The sequence below is a fragment of the Pangasianodon hypophthalmus genome, chromosome 5 (assembly GCF_027358585.1).
Source record: "Pangasianodon hypophthalmus isolate fPanHyp1 chromosome 5, fPanHyp1.pri, whole genome shotgun sequence".
Classification (NCBI taxonomy): Eukaryota; Metazoa; Chordata; class Actinopteri; order Siluriformes; family Pangasiidae; genus Pangasianodon; species Pangasianodon hypophthalmus.
Genome location: NC_069714.1, coordinates 23,486,751 through 23,513,423, shown reverse-complemented (window position 1 = coordinate 23,513,423; position 26,673 = coordinate 23,486,751). Strand labels below are relative to the sequence as shown.

Here is a 26,673-nt window from a genome sequence, read left to right as displayed (position 1 = left end):
TTGTTTGGATTAACTCCATTCAGTTGAAGTGACCCTTCAAATTAGCTAATAACTATTAGACCTCAGTAATACATGGAACTTCTAATACATGGTGGGCTGTGATTTCCAATCACTCAATAAACAAATAAATAAATAAATAAATAGCAGACCTCCTTGCTCTAATTCACAGACCAGTGGTCTCAATGATAAATAATTCACATATATATATATATATATATATATATATATATATATATATATATATATATATATATATATATATATATATATATATATATAAAATCATTCAGTTTTTGTCACTTTCAGCCAGTTGGTTAAACAGCGCCCTCTGGTCGTCCCGTTTTTATATTGCAATTTTATACCGGATTTAAAAGTGAAAGCAGCACACTCACGCCGCAAAGGCACCAGAGGAAAAAGAGGAAAAAGACAGCACAGGTGCGTATAGACTTATAATAACAATAAACTTTCTTTAGTAATGTTTGATGCACAGAAAAAGAAGTAAAAAAGGAAAGCATTTTTTAACCCCTAAAGTGATCCTAACTAACTACTGCATTGTGCAGTCATACGGAAGCCCTAAAAGCCCTAACCATGCATTATTATTTATGTGTTTCTTGTTTAATGATCACAACTTAATTTTCTCGTGATCTCGACATAACAAAAAGTTATCCCAGTAAAACCTCGGGCATTGAGAATGGGACTGGTGAGATGACTTTATCTCTGCATGAAGAGAGAGGGGTATAGACCTGACAGTCTCCTTCTCAAGTGTCAGACACTAAGGTGGAAGTTGTCGGTCACTGACAGACAGAGAAATATTTCACTCTGAGTGAGTCACTGATCAAAGGAAGGAACGAATTAATTCATCCACTATGCTGAACAATAACAAATATGTTGTTACGTCGAATACACAGAAAAATTAAGTCGTGATCACGAGAAAACAAGTTTTATGTCGATATCACAGGAAACTTCAGTCGAGATCACAAGAAAACAACTTTTGTTATGTCAAGATCACGAGAAAATTAAGTCGTGATCCCGAGAAAACAACTTTTGTTATGTCGATATCATGAGAAAATTAAGCCCAAATCACAAGAAAACTGTTTATGTTAAGATCACACGAAAATAAAGTCGTGATCCCGAGAAAACAAGAAATAAAAAAACTATAGTGCACCGCCTCTTAGGGCTTCTGTACAGTCAGGAGTTTGTTAGATTTTTTTTCTTTGTACGCTTATACTTGGACTTGGCATTTTCCATTTCAGGAAGAATGGACATAATCACAAATAAGAAGGTGAAGCTTATTAAATGGTTACGCATGGACGAATACATTTTGCAGCACGTCCAATCTAGGATGTTGATAACCATGGAGGAATACACAAAACTGAAGAATATCTCAGACCCCGGAACACAGATAATGGAACTCTTGGACCTAATGCTGGTAAAGGGACAAGGTGTTTGCATCGACTTTCTAGACTTGCTGAAAGAAGATGATGTGAATGAAGGCACCCCGGAGCTGAAGGAGTGGATAACATCAGTAAATACCTCAGGTAACTGAGATTTATACAGTGTTACCCTGCACTCAGTGCTGTAAACTACACGCCATCTCCAAGTCAGCAAACTCTCAAATGCACACAATCCGAACTGCCGGACGTCACCTGGTCATTTCACCTACTGTCCTGCTTATACACTCCACTAACTCAAAATAAAATAACACTTTTCCAAAATATATTACAATTGGATGAAATGTCCTCTTCAGAACAAAAACAAAATAGGTGTCATAAATCACGATACTCATGTGACCTTGATATTGATGTCCAGTTTGGTATTGCAAATAGAGATGGCGTGATACCACTCCTTTTCTTTTTTCTTTTCCAATACCTATACTGAAACTTTTAATGGATATCAATACTCAGCCACAGCGCCCAAGCTTTAAAATGATTTTTAAAAGCTGAAAAACTTAGAAAAAGATACATAGCTTACAATACATAGCTTACAATACATAGCTTAAAACACAACTTGCACAAACCCATAGCTTTCACACAAAAATCACTTACATTGCAAAAATAACATATACATTATAAATATAATAAAAATCAATCCTAACAACAAAAACAAAAAAACCAAACAGAATAAAGTCTTCGCGTACACAGACATTTACAGGTTCAAATTAAAAAAAAAAAATCTTTTCCAAATCCAATTCCAATCTTTTCCATTTGATACAGGATCAGCTGAAATTCATTCTTTCTTTTTCTGACCGCTGATAAACTTTTTTTGCTGCTATCAGCCTGACACTGATCCTGGGAATGAGGTTGGTGCTATCTCTAATTGCAAAGCCCAATAACAAAGTAGTACTATGGCCAAAAAAAAGACATCTGACATCATTTGAAATTTATCATAATGTTTTTAAGCATATATTTAAAAAATGAAATGCAAAATGGTGTAAGCCAATCCAATCTGAGCATAATATGTTGTTGAATAAAACTATTCACCTCTATGCTTAAATATGCATATAACATTTGATATTATTGCGCTCCTTCTAATCATTATTAGCTAGGGAATAGTTCAGTCATGCAAAAGTCACTTTTGATTGGTAGCTAGATGAATGTAATAGCTAAATACTATTTCACACAATGTCTTCTTTCCTCTTTCTCACAGAAATAAAAGCAGCTCCACAGAGCTCTGTCCAAAGCTCAGGTGTGTCTAATGACCATACCATACATCCTGAATATTTAATCATAATTCCATTCAGTCAAAACTCTGCCTGTTATGTGGATGCTTACTGAAATCTTTTTTCATCAACAGGTAGCTCAGTGATTATTAATGCACGTGACGCCAGCGATATTTGCACCCCTATAATAAGCGGCTCTCAGATTTCTAGCTTCAGTATGAACGTGAATATCGGTAAGAAACCATGCACAGGTTACGGTATATAAAACATCTATATAAAACATCTATATAAACATCAAGTAAGCTCTAAGGGGAATGAACTCTATCCATCAGCACCACATATACATATGTTGCTGCAAATTAAATATTACTTTCTTCATGCCTTTTCATGTTTTGCAGATAGGACCCTGAACAATCTGAGAACTCCTGATCCACTGACATCATTTAAAGTATCCATGGAAAAAAGACCAAGTCACAGTATAAAAGGTTTTGGTATACATTACACTTTCTGTCTAAAGTAATTTCATAATGAATGTGTCTTTCCCTTCCTTCTGCTCTTCACTCCTTTCTTCCTTTTATATTCTCCAGATAACCAAGAATTTTTGAAGAGGAACCAAGGAAAGCTCATTGATAAAGTAAAAAATGTTGATCGAATCACTGATGACCTTAACTTGGGTGATGAAATGGCAGCAAATGTTCGAGCTGAGCGAACAGACCAGGCCAAGATGAGGAAACTTCTGGAGTACACAAACAGCACAAGCGCTGCTAATCTTCTGGTTGACGCCTTGAATAAACATGCAGCTGACGTCATGGAGGACCTGGCCACAGCCTAACAGCTCAGCATTTCAAACCTCTTCACTCATGGTGCAGGGCATAAATTACAGACCAAGTACATCACCTTTTCTAAGATAATATGATATGTGTCTTTTTATTACTGTTTCTGTACACAATATAAATTTGTTTTATATCACCTATGACCATCATTCCCCCATATTTTACAGTTTTATATTTTTATAATTTTATAATTGAGATGGTCAATCAAAATCTTACGATGGAAAAATCAATAAATATGCGAATAAATAAGGAATATTGAGTTGAAGTGTATATTTGAATCCATTAATAGCTTTATGTGAATGTGTTTTTTTTTTTTAAAGCTCCATAGTACCTTTCCCCCAGCAGTGGTGTGATGTAAACGGGTCAGTGTCTCCTGGCTGACTGCTTGCCATGCAACTGGCACACATTAAAGCATACTGTTAATCTGTTCTATTAAAACAGACTAATAGTCTAATTTGACTGTTAGAGAGTAATGTGACCTGCATTGTCTGTAACTTATCCTGTTTAGTTAGCATTCCTGTGCTCTGTCAGGTGGCTGAGTGTGTTAATAGAGATCCTGTTTAGTTAGCATTCCTGTGCTCTGTCAGGTGGCTGAGTGTGTTAATAGAGATCCTGTTTGGTTAGCAATCCTGTGCTCTGTCAGGTGGCTGAGTGTGTTAATAGAGATCCTGTTTAGTTAGCATTCCTGTGCTCTGTCAGGTGGCTGAGTGTGTTAATAGAGATCCTGTTTGGTTAGCAATCCTGTGCTCTGTCAGGTGGCTGAGTGTGTTAATAGAGATCCCGTTTAGTTAGCATTCCTGTGCTCTGTCAGGTGGCTATACTATCATCATCACCATCATCACCATCACCATCATCATCATCATCATCAGGCTATGATGAATAAAATTATGGGTCCCTCCACTGAAACTAAGCCTACCATGTATCACTCTGTTACGCTGTTCCACTTGATTTTATAGTCTGTCTGTGTGGTGCGAGCGCCGAGGCCCAACCACTAGTCCTCCAGGGACCGTCCAAAATCTATTTGTATATATATATGTATAAAATCTAATGTATATATCACTGTAAATCTCATCATATCTGAACCAAAACGATTACATCAGGTCCTTCTGAGCATGTCTGCTTGTATTTTGGTTCGGTCATTCATTAATTCCTGCCATTTTCTGATGTGGACTACTCAAAGCAGCTTGAAAGTATTGAAACTTTATTTATGAAATATTGGGCCACTTGATTTATTTCTAACAATCTAACATTGAATTACTTAAGACCTGTTAACATTAGAGACACTTGGTAAGCATTTAGCATGTCACCAAAACTAACTTATTAAAACATTGCTGCTGTTGTTGCTGTTATTGTTGTTGTCATCATTACGGTTGTAATTAATTTTAATTTTCTTAATTTGTGCTCTTTTGCATTGGTGATACAAATATAGCATTGTTTGTTATTTAAATAATTCACCTTGATTCATAAATGTTTGTTGGCTCTATGTACATTGCAGAAGCTGTGTACAGGATGATACAGGCCTCTATTCAGGTTTCCTAAGCTAAAGTTGATCTGCTGTCTCTGCTGGGGGGAAAAAAGAAAAAAAAAAAACATTGATTGCCATAATATATTCTGATTGCAAACAAACAATCAGCACAAACCAACTCCAACACTACTGAACGACACATTTTAAAAGAACCACACAATTTGATGTGGCACAATAGCTCAGTTTGCATACTTGGCGCCATCTAGTGGCTGATTAGAAGTCATTCATTTTATTATGAAACTTCGAAAGTGAAGTGGAAGTGAAAGTGAGAGTGAAGTACTGTAGATTTTGGTAAAAAGCTTTGTGAGACTCGGAGGAGAAAGAGCTGATAAGGAGCGTTAATAGAGTAAGTGTAAGAAATGATTTACTGAATGAACTGAGAGTTGCATAACACCAGTCAGACATGTATTTAGAAAAAGCGAGGTGCAGTTGTGTCATTTTTAAGCCACATGCTGCATTAGCAGGCCTCAGTCGGCTGGTCGGTGTGTTTTCTCAGCATGTGAAGGTTTACATGTTTCTTTACAGGAAGAATGGACATAATCATCGATCAGAAAGTGAAACTTATAGAGTGGCTGTGCGGAGAGGAAAGCATTCTCCAGCACGTTCATTCCCAGAAGCTGATAACTCTGAATGAATACATGAAGGTCAAAAGTATCCAGGACCCCAGTGCGAAAATAACAGAACTCTTGGATTTCATTTTGAGGAAAGGAGATTCGGTTTGTGTCGCTTTTCTGGAGCTTCTGAAGAAAGACGAGGTGAATGAATCAAGACCGGAGCTCAGGGAGTGGATAATAACAATTAATACCTCAGGTACCCCACCCTATCTGTGTGTGTGTGTGTGTGTGTGTGTGTGTGTCTGTCTCTCTTTTTCTGTCCCTCCCCGTCTGTCTGTCTGTCTCTCTCTCCCTCTATCCCTGTCTTTCTCTCTCTCCTCCCCTCCCTCCCTGTGTGTCCATCTATCTCTGTCTCTTCCCCCCTCCCTGTCTGTCTGTGTGTCCATCTCTCACTGTCTCGCTCTCTGTCTGTCTGTCTCTCTCTTTTTCTGTCTCTCCCCATCTGTCTGTCTCTCTCAGTCTCTCTCTCTCTCTCTCTCTCTCCCTCCCTCTGCCTATCTCTCTGCTGTCTGTTTCTCTCTCCCTCCCTGTCTGTCTTTCTCTCTCTCCTCCCCTCCCTCCCTGTCTGTGTGTCCATCTATCTCTATCTCTCTGTCTTCCCCCCCTTCCTGTCTGTCGTGTGTCCATCTCTCACTCTCTCTGTCTCTCTCTCCTTCTGTCTCTCTGCCTGCCTGTCTATCTGTCTGTCTGTCTCTCTCTGTCTCTCTTTCTCTCTCTCTTTGTGTCCAGCTCACACTCTCTCACACTTACATTGCATTGCTGTCCTGTGTATGATGAAATTAATCACTTTCTTCATGTCTTTTAAGCTCTTGCAGAAAAGAAAGGGAACAGTAACACCTCTCAAACTGGTCATGCGAAAATTGCAGGTAATTCCTGATCCCCTGGCAGTGTTTACAGCTTCCATGAGCTACAGACGTGGGCAAATTTGTTGGTACCCTTCCACAAAAAAAGAAGAACTCACAATTTTCTCTGAAATAACTTGAAACTGACAAAAGTAGTTGGCATCCATCATTGTTTATTCCATAATTAATAAAAAGCAGACTTTGCTTTTGATTTTTGATTCAACAGAAATTTTTAAACGATAAAACAAATGAAAATGGCATGGACAAAAATGATGGGACCCTTAACCTAATATTTTGTTGCACAACCTTTAGAGTATCTGTAGCTTTCAGTGAGACTTCTGCACCTATCGACAGGTAGTTTGTCCCACTCTTCCTGAGCAAACTGCTCCAGCTGTCTCAGGTTTGAAGTGTGCCTTCTGCAGACTGCATGTTTCAGCTCCACAGATTCCAGAGGATTCAGATCAGGGCTCATAGAAGGCCACTTCAGAATAGTTCTTAGCCATTCTTGGATGCTTTTACTGTGAGTTTTGGGTCTTTATCATGTTGGAGGACTCATGACCTGTGACTGAGACAGAGCTTTCTGAAATTGGGCAGTACGTTTCGCTCCAGAATGCCTTGATAGTCTTGAGATTTCACTGTGCCCTGCACAGATTCAAGGCGCACCGTGCCAGATGCAGCAAAGTAGACGAAAAAACATAACCGAGCCTCCAGCATGCTTCATAGTAGGTGTGGTTTTCTTTTCTTTGAAAGCCTCATTTTTTGTCTGTGAACATAGAGCTGTTGTGACTTGCCCAAAAGCTCCAGTTTCATCTGTCCAAAGGACATTCTCCCAGAAGCATTGTGGCTTTGTCAAAATAACATTCCAGTCTGGATTTTTTATGTTTCTCTTTCAACAGTAGAGTCCTCCTGGGTCTTTTTCCATTGAGCCCACTGTAACTCAAAAAGTGAGGGATGGTGCGATCAGACACTGATGTTCCTTGACCTTGGAGTTCAGCTTGTATCTCTTTGGAAGTTTTCCTTGGCTCTTTGTCTACCTTTTTCACTATCCTTCTGTTCAGTCTGGGGATGATTTTCCTCCTGCAACCACATCCAGGGAGGTTGGCTACAGTCCCATGGACCTTAAACATGCCTTTAACATGCTTGTCTATAATTTTCTTTCTGATCTCCTCAGACAACAGTCTCCTTTGCTTTCTCTGGTCCATGTTCAGTGTGGTACACATGATGATACCAAACAGCAGAGTGACTACTTTGCTCCATTTAAATAGGCTGAATGACTGATTACAAGATTGAAGGCATGTGTGATACTAATTAAAGAAAACAGTTAGCTTGAAATATGACTATAATCTGAATATTTATAACCTTTTCTAGGGGTACCAACAAATCTGTCAAGGCCATTTTAGAATATCTTTGTAGAATAAGTAATAATTTATCTCTTTTCACACTTTCTTTGCTTTACTCTATGACATACTCTATGACAAAGGCATGCAGGTATACATGAGACAATTGCTTTAATTTCATCACTTTTCAGGAGGAATGAAGCATTGTTTCAATGCTCTGTAAGGGTACCAACAATTTTGTCCACATCTGTAAAACCAAAATCCACAGTATGAAGAGCTTCTCTACGTTACATTTTTTGACGAATTTCAAACTCCACTGTTTTCTCCTCTTTATTTACTCCAGATAATCAGGAATTTCTGAGGAAGAACCGGGGTAATCTCATTGATAAAGTAAAAAATGTTGATCGAATCCTTGATGACCTTAACTTGGGTGATGAAATGGCAGCAAATGTGCGAGCTGAGCGGACAGACCAGGCCAAGATGAGGAAACTTCTGGATTACATAAACAGCAAAAGAGCTGCTAAGCTTCTGGTTGATGCCTTGAATGAACATGCAGCTGATGTCATGGAGGACCTGCCCACGGCCTAACAGCTCAGTGCAGCATTTCAAACCTCTTCACTCATGGTACAGGGCATTACAGAGCAAGTACCTCCAATTTTTAAAGATATTTTTGTAAGATGTGATCACCCTCTTTTTTACCCACATCTGTCATGCCACTAAATTTCTCTATTTTCATAATGCTTTACAGCCTTTCAAAATCATTCCAGCATTAGTAGAATACAGTCCGCATAAAATTAAGTATCATTGCGAGATTGTAAATCGACTAACCATGACTATTGGTTTCCAAAAAAAAAAGAAAAACGGGTATTGCACATATTACAACAACTCAGGTTTTATAAATTTTTTACTGTACACTATCACCCACATTTGTCATGCCTCTCCAGTTTTCTATGTTCTTTATCTTTCAGAATCATTCCAGTATTTGTACAATGCACTCTATATAAAAATTACGGATCATGCTGTGTTTTACAGATTGATTAACCCTGTGATTGTTATGCTTTAAAAATATTATGGGCATTTTTTTTTTATAACCATCCTGCCAAATTTGTAACCACTGATGCTCATTTTATATCAGAATAACCTCTGTATCAGCAAAGGTTTGTGGACACCTGACCATCACATACATATGAGCTTGGTGAACATCCCATTCCAGATTTAGTCCCTTTTTGCTGTTATAATAACCTCCACTCTTCTGGGAAAGCTTTCCACTAGATTTTGGAGCATGGCTGTGGAGATTTTTGCTCATTCAGCCACAAGAGCATTAGTGAGGTCAAGGTGCATTTGGTATTCCAGTTCATCCCAAAGGTGCATTCATCCACTGAAGGTACATTCAGTGGGTGTAATGGTCATGTGTCCACAACTATTTGGCCATATAGTGTATTTTACATGAAACATTAGCACTCCTTTTAAAAGCATAATTTTTATATGTATGTGGCAATGTTGTCAACGACAGTGGGAGGTTCAATAAAAAATATTAATACATACATAAATAGAGCAACAAAGTTTCTGTGATTATTTACTATATATAAAATTATTATTATTATTATTATTATTATTATTATTATTATTACTATTAATACTATTAATAATAATAATAATAATAATAATGTTATTTTCCAATTAGTATGTCTTATGTGTATTCTAGTATGGTGTAAAGATAACAGTCTAAACTTCTGATGAAAAATTTAGCAGCCTGATAATGTGGAGTTAAACATTTTTGTTTATTACCGGTGAACTTGCAGAATTGGGACATATTTAGCAAATTATTGGCATTTCACCCAAACAAATGTGAGCAGAAGTAAATCCTAAAAATAAGTGGATACTCAGGGTGACCCAACCCATCACAATTAAGCTGTGTAGGATGAATCAGATGGAGTGCATTGCATGAAGTTAGTTGCAGTTTTATGAAAAGACAGGGAACTTCATTTAAAGTTTGGAGAGAGGAAATTAGTTAAATTAACTAGCAAGAAGGTATGAACAGGTAAAACTTGATTAAGTTCTGATATAATGATATTACTTGGGGGATGTGAAATTGTACCAAGGCTTATTTATTAGCTAGGGTTAGCGAATGATAATATTAACCTCCAAGCGTACTTATATGTGTTCTCATCCATTTGACTGAAGATAAAGATACTAGCCATAGAATACCACTTCAAAGAAAAAAACAATGATTTCATCTTCCAAACAAGCACAATAATTGCAGCCCTATTAGTGGATTCATTGGTTTAGGTTAAAACATCTGTTTCAGAGGCTGAGGTTTCAAAGGATTGTGGTTTATGAGGTTTATCAAGTACTATGAGGCATATTGTAATAATAGATATTAAATTGGAAATATATAGAAATATAGAAATAATTATAGAAAATATATTATAGAAATATAGATAATTTTAAAAATATAGAAAATATTGAGATAATATAGACAATATAGAAATGGTAATTAAAAAAAAAACATTAATTTTGTTACTGTGAAATAGAAATACTGTGGAAAAGAAATACTGTGGAAAAAAAAAAGAAAGTAAATTGGCTGAGGGAATGTAAAGGAGAAAAAGCAACAAGAGGTTTGGACAGGAGGGGGTATTTACCCTGCTAAGCTGTGGTATTTGCCTCTCCCGGGGTAGAAGAACTCTAATGTGGGAAGTAGGAGTTTCCGAGTTCCCAGTTATCGTGACGTATCAACCACAACCGAGTCTCTTTAACGTTCAACATGCCTTAAAACTTTCACATTTTGGTGTCTTGGCATCAGTTTTATGCTGGATGCTGCTGTAAGATTTAAAAAGGTGACATTTTATCAGTTATTAACTGGTCTGTATGTCAGCTAGCTAACCTTAGCTAACTGGTATGCTGACACTAGCTAGTTCATCGTGCTAAACTAGCCTCTAGCTAGCTAGCTAGCTAATTGCTAACAGCCCGGCTAAGCAGTTCTGTCTTAAAAACTGGGTCTTAAAAAGCGACTCATGTGGTTCAAGTCATGAGCGAGATTGTTGGGACCCATGCTGCTGCTGTTGTATATAGCAGCTGGGCAACTGTATGATAAATCTCGGCAGAATGCTACATTAGCTGGGGTTGCTAGCTGCTGTGATATCGGAATAGGGCTGGCTCTCATGCAGCGTTCACGACACCTGGGAACTTTCTACATTAGAGCGTTCACGCGAACTCTGAAGTCGGAAATAAAACAAATACTCACCTACAAAAACTGGAATTAGAGTTGTTGGGTTAGTGCTTAATTTATTTTTTAAAGTGGATGTGATAATTCACTGTTAATAGAGCCGAGAATTACATTAAAGAGCAGTTAGATATCTCAAATATCTTGCAGAAACCGAATATCAATATAAACAAATATAAACAGAAATTCAAAAGACTACTTAGAAACCTCAAATCACGCTGTTATTTCTTGTAGAGGCATGGAGATGATTAGGAGAGATAGCAGTGGAGTTTTTAACCAGATTGTTTAACAAAATCTTGCAAAGTGAGAGGATGCCTGAGGAGTGGAGAAGTAGTGTACTGGTACCGATTTTTAAGAATAAAGGAGATGTGCAGAGCTGCAGTAACTACAGAGGCATAAGGCTGATCAGCCACACCATGAAGTTATAGGAAAGAGTAGTGGGGGCTAGGCTGAGAGGAGAGGTGATGATCTGTGAGCAGCAATATGGGTTCATGTTTGCTTTGAGAATGTTGATGGAGAAGCACAGAGAAGGCCAAAAGGCGTTGCATTGCGTGTTTGTGGATTTAGAGAAAGCGTATGACAGGGTGCTGGGAGAGGAGATGTGGTACTGTATGAGGAATTCGGGAGTGGCAGAGAAGTATATGAGGGTGGTGCAGGATATGTATGAGGGCAGTGTGACATTGGTGAGGTGTGCGGTAGGAATGACGGACTGGTTCAAGGTGGAGGTGAGATTGCATTAAGGATCAGCTCGTAGCCCTTTCTTGTTTGCAATGGTGATGGACAGGTTGAGGGATGAGATCAGACAGGAGTCCCCATGGACTATGATGTTCGCAGATGATATCACGATCTGTAGTGAGAGTAGGGAACAGGTTGAGATGAGCCTGGAGAGGTGGAGGTACGCACTGGAGAGAAGGGGAATGAAAGTCAGTAGGAGCAAGATGGAATAAATGAGTTTGAATGAGAGTAGAGGTGGTGAAGGTGGATGACTTTAAATACTTGGGGTCAACTGTCCAAAGTAATGTAGAGTGTGGTAGAGAAGTGAAGAAGAGAGGGCAAGTAGGGTGGAGTGGGTGGAGAAGAAAGAGACGCTTCACAAGCGTGAAGGGGAAAGTTTACAAGACGGTAGTGAGATCATCTATGTTGTTTGGTTTGGAGTTGAAGATGCTATTAGCAGGTAACTTGCTTCATGTGTTTATGGTCACCAGATGTCATACTTTTCTGCGTATGGTGTAAATGTAATATAGATCAGTGGCCGTGCAGTGGTCATCATTTGTAGCTCAGTGGTTAAGGCTCTAGGTTACTGATCAGAAGGTCTAGAGTTGAAGCCCCAGCACCGCCATACTGCCACAGTTTAATGGCCAGGTTTTCATGTTTTGCTTCCATATGTCTTTTAAGAAAGCTGCTTCAAACTTACCACACACATGGGAAAGTCTTTGGTCTCATCACTGTCTGTGTATGTAAATCCAAATATTAAATATTCCTCACTGTACTTTTCAGAATGTTTCCTGCTTTGGAGATTTTGTTGACTAATTTGCATATGGATGGTTCTTCTCTTGTGATTTTTCCCTTTTTATTTAATTTAAAGAGTTCTAAAGAGTTCTAATGCTGTTAGCCACAAAGAATGATTTATTTAGCTAACACTGTAATTTACACTAAACTCTCACATGCTAAGAACTACTCACGACACGAACCATGAGTAATGCAATCAACTTCTATCAGTTTTTACTTATGGGGTTACAGTAAAATGTTGCCTTATTAATGTTTTAATTAATTTTGTTGTTTACTTTTAAAAATATATATTGTTGAAATTTAGCTTAAAATGTCATTGACATTTCCATCACAGTCTCATGAACCCTTGCAATGCCACCATAAACCCCTGGTTGGGAACCCCTGCTGCAATATACAGTTGAGGTCAAAAGTTTACATCCCCCTTTCAGAATCTGCAAAATGTTTATTATTTTACCAAAATAAGAGGGATCATACAAAATGCATGTTATTGTTTATTTAGTGCTGACCTGAATAAGATATTTCACATAAAAGATGTAATAACATGCATCTCTTGTTTCTTCTTCTAGCCTGACGCCATAGACCGTTAATGCCTTAGCCCATTGACCTATTGTCTTTCATACGTGCAGGTGTTGGTGAGTATATAGTGACTGGTGGTGGTGGAGATTGTGAAACTCTGCTGAGACAGTAGCCCAAGCTCCAGAGTCAAACCAGGGACTCTGTGGTAAATGTGGTCAATTTAAAAGGCAGACCTGTTTGGTAAATATTGATTACTCCTTGGTTTACAATGATTTTCCTTATTCATTAGGACAGGGGTGTCCAAACTTTTGTCATTGGGGGCCGGATGGAAGGGGGGAAAAGTGCAGTCACGGGCCACAGTCTATGCAAGTATACGCATACTGTAAAGCTCTATTCTGACTGGATTAGTTATTTTTCATGACATCAGATGTTTGCCTCACATCACATACAGAACAAACCCGACACCAAACAGAAGCACACAGCAGGATGTGAACTTTGATGTTTTCATATCTTAATGTTATATTTACAGCACAAAACATGAATGAAAGGGACATGAATGAAAATAAATATAAACCAAATGTAATGTAAATATATTGTTGAATGACCATGCATAGCAAGCTGTCTAAAATTCGCCATCCTTAGATCCTATTGATCAGTTTGGGGGAAAATAATATTCCACATTTATTAAGGGCTAGAGGAAAATTTAATTTATCATCTTAAGGAAGGAAACTTCCAACGAAGAAGGAAAATGTTGGAAGTTTAGACCACCGTACTCTATACTGTTCCTAATAACAGCCTTTTTAATATTACACTCTTTATGTTATGATAAAAGTTTGTTTTGAAGGGTTTACATTTGTTGTTTGTTCATAACTGAGGGGAGACAAGTTTTTTTAAAATTTACAGTACACACTTGTGACTTAAAATTTACAGCACACACGTGACTTACTAGTGTAACAGACAAAAGTGATCATTTGAGGCCCAATGTTAAGTATTTGTTTCTGAATTTAGGGGTGTAATTTATCATTCTAGACACAATTAGATTAAAACAAAAAATTAATCTGTAAAATGAATAACATTTATATTAGTCAAGATCTTACTCTGTTGCCTTAATAACTGAGGTTTTGACTCCAGGGGATGGCAGTGTCCTCTACAGTGACAACTACCTGTCTGATGGGGATAATACAACTTTTCCTGGCCCTCTGATGAGCTGAGACCTTCTTTCTCCTGAAGACAAAGATAATACACACAAGCTGAACATTAAATATGCATACTATTTAAGCAGTAATGTTTTGAAACATATCATCAGGTGGGCAGAGGGTATGTGCAGTAATCTATATCCATCTGTTGCAGCAATAATATGCAGGAGGACCTGGTTCATTTTATCCAGAGGAAAGCTCAGGAGTATCTACAACATGTGGATAAACCTGGCCAAAAGGAGGCCTATTTCTTCTGGCAGATTAGGGAGCTGCTCTGTGATAGAAATGGAGTAAGTTTTATGTGCTGATTGTTTAAGCCAAATTACTAATGATAAAAGTATCAAGAGATATTTATTTCTTCTGCAAGAAAGTAAAGATTCTCAGAACTGCAAATGCATGAATGAATAAGTATACCCACAGTAGGTTTTTTTTACAGGGTGTAATACTAGCTGAAGTTCCTACACTCCTCTTCAAGGGCTATGGATTTCTGAGGAAAAAGGTATCAAAAGTTAGTTTATTAACACACCAGCATCACAACAGTCTCTAGTGTGTATTGTAATTGTGTATTTTTGTGGTGCTGTTTTTTTTTTTTTTTTTTTTTATGCTGACTAACGTGACAATTTCTGCTAGCGCTTGGTGGGGTTAAGATCCAGGATGGCTGGTGTCTTCCTCTGGCATGACGTTTATGCTCCGCTGAACCACAATACAAGCACCTAAACGCTGTGGTTAAAATGGGAGAAAAGCTTGGTATGGATCATTAACAGCATTTTTCTGGAATTCACATGTTGTAACTGTATGAACTCATGAACTCTAGACTGTTTCACGGACCCTGATCCTCACATGCATGTTTGGTCTTTCATCTGCAGACTGTGAAGGACTGACCTATGCAGCACATATCTGCTACATGGTGGCATTGGAGGAGCTGCAAACATTTCAGGGATCCAGCTTTGATCTGATTGGATGTGACAGGTATTTGTAGGACCAGAGGATTTACCAGATTCTGGAATTTACCAGAGGAGTTTGATTCACGGTACACTCCAGGAGAGCTGCTACAAGAAGAAGGCTTCGGATCTGTCTGTGCAGGAATATGTAAAGCAGATGGCAAACGGGTAATGTGACTGCACATCTACAGTTATTTGCACTAATCATAACAACGCATTAAAACTTATGGACTTACAGATTTTCTAATAAGAATGTAATTATGTTTTGTATATGTGAACAGGTAGCCATTAAATATATGGGCAAGAGTCATTATGATGAATTCATCACCACTGTAAATAACTTGCTTTACTTTTGAGATTCTACAGAGAAGCCATTAAAATAACAACCAAACAACAACCACTTCATAGACCTAATAGAGCCCAAAATGATGTGTCCATTTACTCGTTCCTGCTAAAATAATCAAAAATAGTTCACCTCCTAATCATGGTTCAGATTCATATTTTATTACCGATCACCCACAATGGATATCAGCGTACCAATTCATACCTTTTCCATTGTAATATCTCTGCATACCGTAGAGGTATTCACTCCAAACCTATGTCTGTTCTAATTTCAGCCCAGAGAGACACACAGCCCCACTGGAGGTGGCGTTAATGAAAATGGTGTCCAATCCATTTCTCTGTGAGAATGTACTGGAGCTGTTAGAGTGGTTCGAGATGTCTGATTGCTACGTCTTGATTCAGGAGTGGCCCAGCCCCTGCATGCACGTCTGTGAATTCTGCAAACGTCATAAAAGTCGACTGTCAGAACCACTGGCTCGACACATCATGCGTCAGGTGGTTCAGGCTGCTCATCACTGCTGTGACTGTGGTGTTCTTCACCGTGATATCAAAGCGCAGAATCTTCTGATCAACACTGACACTCTGGACATAAAGTTAATAGACTTTGGCTGTGGGGAGTTGCTTAAAGACACCCCCTACACAAGATATGCAGGTAAATGCGTACTAGGGACGAGAAAGAATCAAATATAGTGCAGTGGAGAACCATTTTTGTGACGTTCCTGATGGTGCACTTTCTCTCTTTTTCACTCAGGCACTTGGGCTTTCTGCTCAATGGATATGTGAGGGAGAGTATTTGGATCGTCCTGCTACCATCTGGAGTCTGGGTGTACTCCTGTTTAGCTTGGCAAGCAAAGACTTGCCCTTTCGAAATGAGGACAACAATGTTTATCAGAACATGTGCTCCCATCTGTCTGGAGGTGAGAAAATGTAGAAGCATCACATTTAGACCTGTCTGGTAAAGATCTACTGTAAAACCTGCATTACAACATGAATTGATTTTTTTTTTTAATATTTGAATTTTAGTTTCTATCTAAATGTTTAATATCTGTCTAAAATATCATCACTATACACACAGGTTGCCGCGATCTGATAGGGTGGTGTCTGGAACAAGACCCTCACTCTCGGCCAACCTTTGAGGAAATCCTCAGCCACGAATGGTTTACAGGACTTCGGAATAAAGTCAAGATTATACTGCGAGAAGCAAATAGACCTAATTATAATGCGCTAAGGACAGTGTAGACATGGATTGTACTGGATCAGTATTGAGTTCTGTAACAGAGATTGCTGTGCATATGTAATTAGGAAGCCAAGCACCAAAGGTGTGTAGGCACCCTTTAGTTATCATATGTTTTCTTATTAGGGGTAGGCACTGTAGGTGCGCAGGAAGATTGAGTGTTCTTGATTTAATAAATTTGCAATGAGCAATTTGCACCTTTACAGTAATAAAGTTAGTCATGTGTTACTTAAGGATGTGGGAAATGATTTTATGTACTTAAAAGCTGACGTAGAGCCAAGTCAAAGCCTGAACGTTTCACACCAATAAGCTTGGGTTTTAGTGTCAATGTCAGGTGTCATACAGACTGCAGGCTGCTCATGTATTCACACACAGCTGCAATACTGTGGAAGGTCAGTAAATTAAGGATAAAAAAAAAAGATGATGATGATGATGGTGATTATTACTAGTAGCATTATCTGAGCTCTACTAGTGTTTTATAGCTACAGCCCTAGGAGGAGTCCGCCTTAACTTTAGGTCTGTGTATGTAGCAGTCTTCTTTAAGCCACAAATGCAGTTTCACCTGGATGTAAGTGCAGCCATGAACAGCACATGTTCCTGACCTTCGTAATGACATTTTAACATACTCCCACCTGAAGCAACAAACAGTATTAGTTTTTAACACGCACGAATGACACCCCAGCAAAAAGGTGGATAGGAGCGGGAATTATCACCGAATGGTTTAAAATGATTACTAATTATTACTAAGGTTGTTGTTTTTTTTTTTTGCGATGATATTGCTAACCACTAAGCCACCGTGCCCCGCTCCAGTTATATTATGGTTGGTTATTATTATTCACACCATCTCGGAGCAACAGCTGTGGTGTTTAAATGAGAGTTAAAAAAGTTTTTAAAGTGATCCAGAGGTCTGATATATTGATGCATCTGACTCTGGTAAAGGCATCTCACCTCTGAACACAAACTACAGGCAGTGTCACTGGCAGGCTGTTGAACAAGGCCAGACTGGACAAAAAATCTTTCAGAATTTATATATTATTGTGTAACTTTTTCTATAATTATTTACAAATATTTAAAAAATACAAATATACTATATGTATTATTAATTATATTATGTATTAAATTATACAAGTTATAATCTACTTATATATTTATATAATTATAAGTTCTTTGTGTATGTCAGAGAGAGTTATTAGTTCTGAGACTTGCTTTTAGCAGCCCAGTCCTCTACTGCAAGTATTCTTATAAACTTGCTGTAACTTTTAATGCTTTTTGGCACAAGATGCAGGACAGAGTCTGAGAAACGCTGATAAAAAGGAAGAACTAAAACACAATTAATTCACAATAAATTCGAGACAAACAAGCAAACACACACTGATTCCAAGATATAGCTAGCTAAATTGATATTAAAACAGACTATTTTGAGTAGTAACTGCAGTAAACAAAGCTTGGGAGACTCTGAATCACCACATTTCTTAAAAACCTTTTCGATGAGATAAAGGCTTGGGGAAATTGTAGGCTTTTTGGTGGTATAGAGACATGGCAGAACAAACAAACGCTGCTAAAGGAAGGAAATAAAACGCGGCTAAATCACAAAGCCAGTAACTTTTTGCTGAACGCCCATAAACCACAGCGCGGCCGAATGCTCGGATCTGATTGGTCAGAAGGTGTGTATTATTTCCGTATTAAAAGCACAAGTAGTTCCGGCTGTAACATGAACGTTAAAATCAATGCGCCTGTTCTAATATGTGACTGTTTCTATAGTAACAGCTCATACACCGGGACGTGAACGGCGGACGCACCACATAATCTAAGACTAATAAACAGATTTAAAAACAATGTATGAGAGGGAGTGAGAGGGAGAGAGAGAGAGAGAGAGAGAGAGAGAGAGACTGGTGAGGAAATGACTGTTTATCGCAGATATAAGTGATAACAGGAACTAACTTGTCTCTCGGATGTTCCACAACATTAAATCTAACTATAAACCGTTAAAATGCGCGATGTGTCGTTCATTAATAAATTAAACATTGTGATGGTTGTCAGATCGCTGTATAAGGTATAAGCAGAATAATGCTCCAGACAGTGCTGTTATTGTTATAGACAGTGCACTTTGGGGGTGGGGGGAGTTGTTAACACGTTTGCCTCGCACCTGCAGGGTTTGGGGCTCGAATCCTGCCTCCACCCAATGGGCGCATGGAGACAAAGACATGAGCTGTTGGCTGACTGACATTTTCAAATTGTCCGTAGTGTAGTGTGAATGTGTGTGTGATTGTGCCCTGCGATGGGTTGTTACCCCATCCAGGGTGTCCCCTGCCTTGGGCCCTGAGTGCCATGGGATAGGCTCCAGGCTCCCCTGTGTAGAATAAGCAGTATGGATGGATGGAGGACTACTGAAGTGTCATGATTTTAATTTGATATCACAAATCTGGTTAAACTGTACCTATTTAATATTGTGCCTGAGTGGCACTGCATAGCTTTCTTTTTCACGAACATTTATTTTCTGGCCTGACAAGTGAAAGTCAAACCAACTTGTGTAAGTTTTCTAGCTAAAAACAATTACACCAACACATAATAAGTGTTGTGTTTATATATACACTATATCACCAAAAGTATTCGGTCACCTGCCTTGACTCACATATGAACTTAAGTGCCATCCCATTCCTAACCCATAGGGTTCAATATGATGTCGGTCCACCTTTTGCAGCTATTACAGCTTCAACTCTTCTGGGAAGGCTGTCCACAAGGTTGAGGAGTGTGTTTATAGGAATTTTTGACCATTCTTCCAAAAGCGCATTGGTGAGGTCACACACTGATGTTGGTCGAGAAGGCCTGGCTCTCAGTCTCCGCTCTAATTCATCCCAAAGGTGTTCTGTCGGGTTCAGGTCAGGACTCTGTGCAAGGCCAGTCAAGTTCATCCACACCAGACTCTGTCATCCATGTCTTTATGGACCTTGCTTTGTGCACTGGTGCACGGTCATGTTAGAAGAGGAAGGGGCCCGCTCCAAACTGTTCCCACAAGGTTGGGAGCATGGAATTGTCCAAAATGTTTTGGTATCCTGAAGCATTCAAAGTTCCTTTCACTGGAACATAATTCCTCCTCCACCAAATTTCACACTCGGCACAATGCAGTCTGAAATGTACCATTCTCCTGGCAACCTCCAAACCCAGACTCGTCCATCAGATTGCCAGATGGAAAAGCGTGATTCATCACTCCAGAGAACGCGTCTCCACTGCTCTAGAGTCCAGTGGCGGCGTGCTTTACACCACTGCATCCGACGCTTTGCATTGCACTTGGTGATGTGTGGCTTGGATGCAGCTGCTCGGCCATGGAAACCCATTCCATGAAGCTCTCTGCGTACTGTACTTGGGCTAATCTGAAGGTCACGTGAAGTTTGGAGCTCTGTAGCAATTGACTGTGAAGAAAGTCGACGACCTCTTTGCACTATGCGCTTCAGCATCCGCTGACCCCTCTCTGTCAGTTTACGTGGCCTACCACTTCGTGGCTGAGTTGCTGTTGTTCCCAAACTCTTCCATTTTGTTATGATAAAGCTGACAGTTGACTGTGGAATATTTAGGAGCGAGGAAATTTCACGACTGGATTTGTTGCACAGGTGGCATCCTATGACAGTTCCACGCTGGAATTCACTGAGCTCCTGAGAGCGGCCCATTCTTTCACAAATGTTTGTAAAAACAGTCTGCATGCCTAAGTGCTTGATTTTATACACCTGTGGCCAGGCCAAGTGATTAGGACACCTGATTCTGATCATTTGGATGGGTGACCGAATACTTTTGGTAATATAGTGTATATATATATATATATATATATATATATATATAAACAACATGTTTCTATCATATTCTATCATAAAGAAGCGTGGCTTATGCTTTTGTCAGCACTGATTGAAAACTATTTTACTTGCATGTTTGGCAATTTTTGGATCCAGTTTCACTGGTGTAGCTATACACTTTCATGCTCAATGGCACATTTAAGACATCATTTATTTGTAGTATACTTATTCATTGCATCAATAAATTCAGTAAAAGGACTGGAAAATGTCCAGTTTTATCATCACTAATTTAATTTAGTAATAATTTAATATAGTAAAATATTAAGATGACTAAATATTATGATGTAGCCCTAAATATCATTCTATAATTTATGTCTTACAGCAGTAAGAACAATAACAGTGTTTAGAAACTCTTTTACAAATTCATAACCAATCTTTTCTATAACTTTAGTACAAACAGATGAAGTAAAAATCACTGTAAAAACAACAGTGAAAATTATTTAACATTTTATCATTTAGTTCTTGCAGAAGCAGCATAAAACTGGGTTTAAAAAAATCTCTAAAATGATGTGAACATAGTAAAATTCTATCATAAACACAATACACTGTAAAAATCTCTGCATACTAATTAGTAGGCCTAAGAAACAATCTATAGCTCACAGTCTATTTTATTCCACTGGTTCTTAAGGTGTTTCATTAAAATAAAAATATATATATATAATTGCACATAAAATCCATCAATTCATTATTTAACCATAATTGTTCATTATTTATTATTTAACCATAATTGCATCCATTATATTTCTGTACATTTCCTCTCTCCATTTATTCATGCATTCTTGAGGCTGGTTATGGGTATGCTTTGGCTATCAAGTTTCAGTTTTGCAGTTTAGAATTGCAAAGCCCATCAGCACTAACACTGAGTACTCAGTATATGGTATTGACTGATAATGATTTGTTCACCAGTTGTGCAAAAAGACCAAATCATAAACAAACAAAACATGATATAGAGAAGAAGAGTATAGAGCTGGGAACTCTCAATCACAGAAACAAATAAAAGGAACAGAGAGTTCATCTCAGTTCATGAAAATATACCCCTGTTAATGTCCCTAAGGAGCATTTACTATAATATGTATAACCTTTATAAACTGACTACTTTATGTAATTGATGGCCAGCTGAATAACATGCATTATTATCATTCATTTTGATACATCAGGTATACGTATTCAGTCTTTTGTATAATCCCTCTCTATGATGGTTAGAATGTATGAAAACAGCATGATGAGATATCAGATGGTCCTGTGGTTTTCACAGTCCAGTTAAGGTGAATGGAAAGCAATTAGAGTAGCAGCAATCATTCCATTCAGTTTCATTTAATTGTATTTATACAGCACTTTTAACAATGGATATTGTCCCACAACAGCTTTACAGAAATCCAGGTGTATATTTAGATCCCGATTGAGCAAGCCAGAGGCGACAGTGGCAAGGAAAAACTCCCTGAGACTACATGAGGAAGAAACCTTGAGAGGAACCAGACTCAAAAGGGAACCCATCCTCTTTTGGGTAACGTCTGATAGTGGGACTATAAGTCATTACTCAGCACTACTGAGTCTCCTTTATCCAGGTTATGCAACAGAAAATGTGACACTTGGGCATAAACTGTGCAATGTTTAGGGTAACCATGTGGGCCCATCCACAGCAACCTTGAAAGAGAGAGAGAGAGAGAGAGAGATTAGGTATGCTCTCATCCTATTGTGGTGTAGTGGGGTGTACATTGTGATCAGAGTGCAAGCAGGACTCCAGTAGGTCTAGCTAAAGCAGCATAACTAAAAGGGCCAGTTATAAGTTAACACCGGCATGAGGGCCCTCTGGGATATAAAGGATCCTGCCACTCCACCATCAACAAACCTGAGAAAAGGCATCAAAACCTCCCAGTTTACCAAAACTCTCTATGCTCATGAACCCCCATGAAGATCTGCACTTTTACTTAAGAGAAACACTCTTTAACAGAAAACATGAATAAACAAATAGGTTTTCAACCTAGACTAAAAGACTGAGACTGTGTTTGAGTCCCAAACATTAAATGGAAGGCTATTTCATAACTGTGCCACTTTATAGCAGAAATCTCTGTCCACTGCTGTAGCCCTCATTATTCTACTAATAAAGAGTAATAAAAATAAAAAAAACTTTTAATTGAAGCAGGTGTGGTGGATCATACTAGACCAAAAGGTAACTCAGGTAACATGGGGCGAGACAGTTCATTGCTTTATAGGTCATTAGTAATATTTTAGAAACAATGTGAAATTTTACTAGGAGCATGTAGTGATAGAGGTGATATGACCAAACTTTCTGGTTCTAGCAAAGACTTTTGAACTAGTGTTTTTCTGCATCATGTTGTGATACTATGTTTCATATTTTAGTGATATATCTATGGTGAAAAATGGCTATCCTAGTAATATTATCTGCATGAGATTTAAATAATAGACTGGAATCTACAGTCACAACACTGTCTTTCACTGCTGCACAGGATGTAACTGAAAGGCCATCTAGAGTTACTACATAAACAGAAAGCTTACTTCTAAGATGTCTGTGGTTCTGTTGGAAGCTGTAGTACTGCTGTCTTCACATCTGTTTCACATCTGCTTTGTGCATCACAGTGAGGTGGGCTCAGTGCTTCCTGACAAACACACAAACAGACAACAGCAGCAACAGCCAGCAGACTGACCCACAGGACCCTGTTTTGATGTAACTTTTACAAGCGCTGTTTCAGAGTCAGATTTTGTTGTTCCAACTATCAAGAGGCCCGAGACCAATATGAGATGTTTAGTAAAACTGTATATAGGCTTGGCTACAGTATCTTAGTGTTGCATGGTAATGTAAGATCACTGCCCTGTTTATTTTCTGAATAACTGTTTTTTTTTTCATTTATTCAATGAAATACATAATCATTATACATGATATCATGATACACCATCAGCCATAACATTAAAACCACCTGCCTAATATTGTGTAGGGCCCCTTGTGTCCCCAAAACAGCTCTGACCTGTCGAGGCAGGTCTGAAGGTGTGCTGTGGTATCTGGCACCAAGACGTTAACAGCAGATCCTTTAAGTCCTGTAAGTTACAAGGTGGGGCCTCCATGGATCAGACTTGGTTGTCCAGCACATCCCACTCGAACGGATTGAGATCTGGGGTATTTGGAGGCCAAGTCAACACCATGAACTCTTTCTCATGTTCCTTCAACCATTCCTGAACAATTTTCTGCAGTGTGGCAGGGCACATTATCCTTCTGAAAGAGGTCACTGCCGTTAGGGAATACCGTTGCCATGAAGGGGTGTACTTGGTTGCAACAATGTTTAGGTAGGTGGTACGTGTCAAAGTAACATCCACATGAATGCCAGGACCTAAGGGTTCCCAACAGAACATTGCCCAGAGCATCACACTGCCTCCACCGGCCTGCCTTCTTCTCATAGTGCGTTCTGGTGCCATTTTTTCACCAGGTAAGTGATGTACACGCAACCAGCCGTCCATCTTTTACATGATACAAAAGAAAACATGATTCATCAGACAAGGCCACCTTCTTTCTTTTATTGCTCCATGGTCCAGTTCTGATGCTCACATGCCCATTGTAGGCGCTTTTGGCAGTGAAGAGGGGTCAGCATGGGCACTCTGACTGGTCTGCGGCTATGCAGCCTCATACACAGCAAGCTGCGATGCACTCTGTATTCTGACACCTTTCTCTCATAGCCAGCAATAACTTTTTTAGCAGTTTGTGCTACAGTAGTTCTTCTGTGGGATTTGACCAGATGAGCTAGCCTTCGCTCCCCACACGCATCAGTGAGCCCATGACCCTGTCACTGGTTCACCAGTTGTTCTTCCTTGGACCACTTTTGGTAGGTACTAACCACTGCTTACTGGGAACACCCTACCAGACCTGCTTTTTGGAGATGCTCTGACCCAGTCATCCAGCCATCACAATTTGGCACTTGTCAAAGTCGCTCAGATTCTTACACTTGCCCATTTTTCCTTCTTCCAACACATCGACTTTGGGAACTGACTGTTCACTTGCTGCCTAATATATCCCATCCCTTGACAGGATAATGAGATCATAGTAATGAGATAATCAATGTCATTCACTTGACCTTTCAGGGTCCCTGGAGGACTAGCAATTAAGGCTCAGCACTCTCACTGCCGCGGCCCGGGTTCAAGGAAACCAACCCCAGCCGCTGGGGTTGCACGACAGTGCACTCCCAGTGCCGGTCCCAAGCCCGGTTAAAATTGGGTAAGGTTGCATCAGGAAGGGCATCCGGCATAAAAACCAAAATCAAATATGTCCCAAAATCAACTGTTGTCCCAAATCGAATATGCGGACCGATAATCTGCTGTGGCGACCCCTAACGGGAGCAGCCAAAAGAAGATCAACAACAGTCACTTCACCTTTCAGTGGATTTAATGTTATGGCTGATCAGTGTATATTAATGAAAGTGTTTATAAGGCTGTATGTATGTATCTATGAATGTATGTGTTTGTTTGCTTGCTTGTTTATCTATCTATCTATCGGTCTGTTTGTTTGTTTATTTTATTTATTAATGTGGTTATTTATTTGTTTGATTGTTTGTTTGTTTGTTTATTTAGGTAAGTGTGAAGGTGTAAGTGTGTTTTACCAGATCCTTGTTGACAGGAGGGAGCTGCAAAATAAATTTAAAAAATACACACTTATCTATGAAAATAGAATAGGATATAAGACAAATAGTTTTTCGCTATTTTCTATTTTGGCCTTCATGTAATTAAGTGTTGTTAGTATAATTATATAAGCACAGCAAGCTTTGTTACAGAACAACTGATCCATGTAATCTTGACTATTATAGCATGTCTTAGCTCATTTTAATTAGGACTATTCCCTTCTTGCTGTCTAACCTGGATTTAGTTCTGAAGTCCTGTAAACCATTTATGGCTGAGGATTTCTTCGAAGCTTGGCCGAGAGTGAGGGTCTTGCTCCAGGCACCATGTTATCAGATGTTGGCAACCTGTGTGTGCAGTGATGAGATAGAGGCTGAGATAGAATTTGAACTTAAAAAAAAAAAAAAAATTAAACTGTTACATTTAAATTAATTTTGCTATGAAAGCTTTTATTATTATTATTATTATTATTATTATTATTATTATTATTGTATAGGTCTAAATTTGATGCTTCTGCATTTTCTTACCTCCAGACAGACCAGGCGCTAAGGGCAGGTTCCCAGCAGTAATTTCTTCCATTGTATTGAAGGGCAAGTCTCCGCAGATCAGGTCAAATAGGAGTACACCCAGATTCCAGATGGTAGCAGGACGACCTAAATACTCACCATGACGTATCCACTCAGGCGGCCAGAAGGCCCGAGTACCTGAGTGAAAAAGAGAAAAAGACCACTGTCAGCAACGTCACAAAAATGGTTGTTCCCTTTGCATTCCCTTTGATTCTGTCCTGTACCTATGTATTATGCACTTACCTGCATTTTTCTTGTAGGGAGTGTCTTTGAGCAAATCCCCACAGCCAAAGTCTTTCAACTTCACATCCATTGTGTCTGTGTTGATAAGAAGATTTTCTGCCTTGATGTCACCATGAAGAACGCCGCAGTCACAGCAATGACAAGCAGCCTGAACCACCTGACGCATGATGTGTCGAGCCAGTGGTTCTGACAGTCGACCTTTGTGAAGTTTGCAGAATGCCCGGAGGTCCATGCAGGGGCTGGGACGCTCCAGGATCAAAATGTAGCAATCGAACATTTCAAACCACTCTATCAGCTCCAGCACATTCTCACAGCTTAATGGTTTGGAAACCATTTTCATTAACGCCACCTCCAATGGGAGGCTGTGTGTCTCTCCGTGCTGAAATTAGAACAGACATGGGTTTGGAGTAAATACATCTAAACTATGGTAAGCAGACATTTAGATTGGTACCGACTATGAATGATAGGTAATAATATCTGAATCTTAAACATGATTAGGAGGTGAATTTTCTTATTCTTATTTTAGTAGGTATGAGAAAACTGACTTTTCATTTTGAACCATTTTGGCCTCTGTATGGTCTTTAAAGTGGTTGTTATTTGGACCCTGTTGTGTCTCTGAGGTATCTCC

The 26,673-nt window shown here is 38.9% G+C and overlaps 1 protein-coding gene, 1 long non-coding RNA gene and 1 other non-coding gene across 16 annotated transcripts; 2 read left to right on the top strand and 1 right to left on the bottom strand.

Moving 5' to 3' along the window:
- Positions 1–305: 305 nt before the first annotated feature.
- LOC117597409 (uncharacterized) lies at positions 306–3,745 on the top strand. Its single transcript, XM_034304749.2, has 6 exons — positions 306–435; positions 1,254–1,538; positions 2,647–2,685; positions 2,794–2,892; positions 3,058–3,144; positions 3,247–3,745. The coding sequence occupies exons 2-6, from the start codon at positions 1,259–1,261 to the stop codon at positions 3,489–3,491; spliced, it is 750 nt and encodes a 249-aa protein (XP_034160640.2). The 5' UTR covers positions 306–435; positions 1,254–1,258; the 3' UTR covers positions 3,492–3,745.
- Positions 3,746–10,375: 6,630 nt separating this feature from the next.
- On the top strand, positions 10,376–15,357 carry LOC113547179 (uncharacterized). 14 transcript variants are annotated; one of them, XR_008301745.1, is made up of 7 exons: positions 10,376–10,647; positions 13,109–13,263; positions 13,348–13,440; positions 14,190–14,544; positions 14,691–14,753; positions 14,885–15,001; positions 15,121–15,357. It is a non-coding gene; the product is annotated as an uncharacterized LOC113547179 (transcript). The 14 variants fall into 14 exon arrangements; XR_008301738.1 differs by having other exon boundaries at positions 10,376–11,082; positions 13,348–13,427; XR_008301737.1 differs by having other exon boundaries at positions 10,376–11,082.
- Positions 15,358–21,169: 5,812 nt separating this feature from the next.
- LOC128318412 (uncharacterized) lies at positions 21,170–25,937 on the bottom strand. Its single transcript, XR_008301800.1, has 4 exons — positions 25,764–25,937; positions 25,474–25,583; positions 23,134–25,244; positions 21,170–22,260 (listed from the first exon to the last, which is right to left on the bottom strand). It is a non-coding gene; the product is annotated as an uncharacterized LOC128318412 (long non-coding RNA).
- Positions 25,938–26,673: the final 736 nt, after the last annotated feature.

Excerpts from the sequence above, each read along its gene's own strand:
- LOC117597409 (XM_034304749.2), top strand. The coding sequence starts at position 1,259 with ATGGACATAATCACAAATAAGAAGGTGAAGCTTATTAAATGGTTACGC. Across the intron at positions 1,539-2,646 it reads AACATCAGTAAATACCTCAG|AAATAAAAGCAGCTCCACAG; the intron begins GTAACTGAGATT and ends TCTTTCTCACAG. Across the intron at positions 3,145-3,246 it reads ACCAAGTCACAGTATAAAAG|ATAACCAAGAATTTTTGAAG; the intron begins GTTTTGGTATAC and ends TATATTCTCCAG.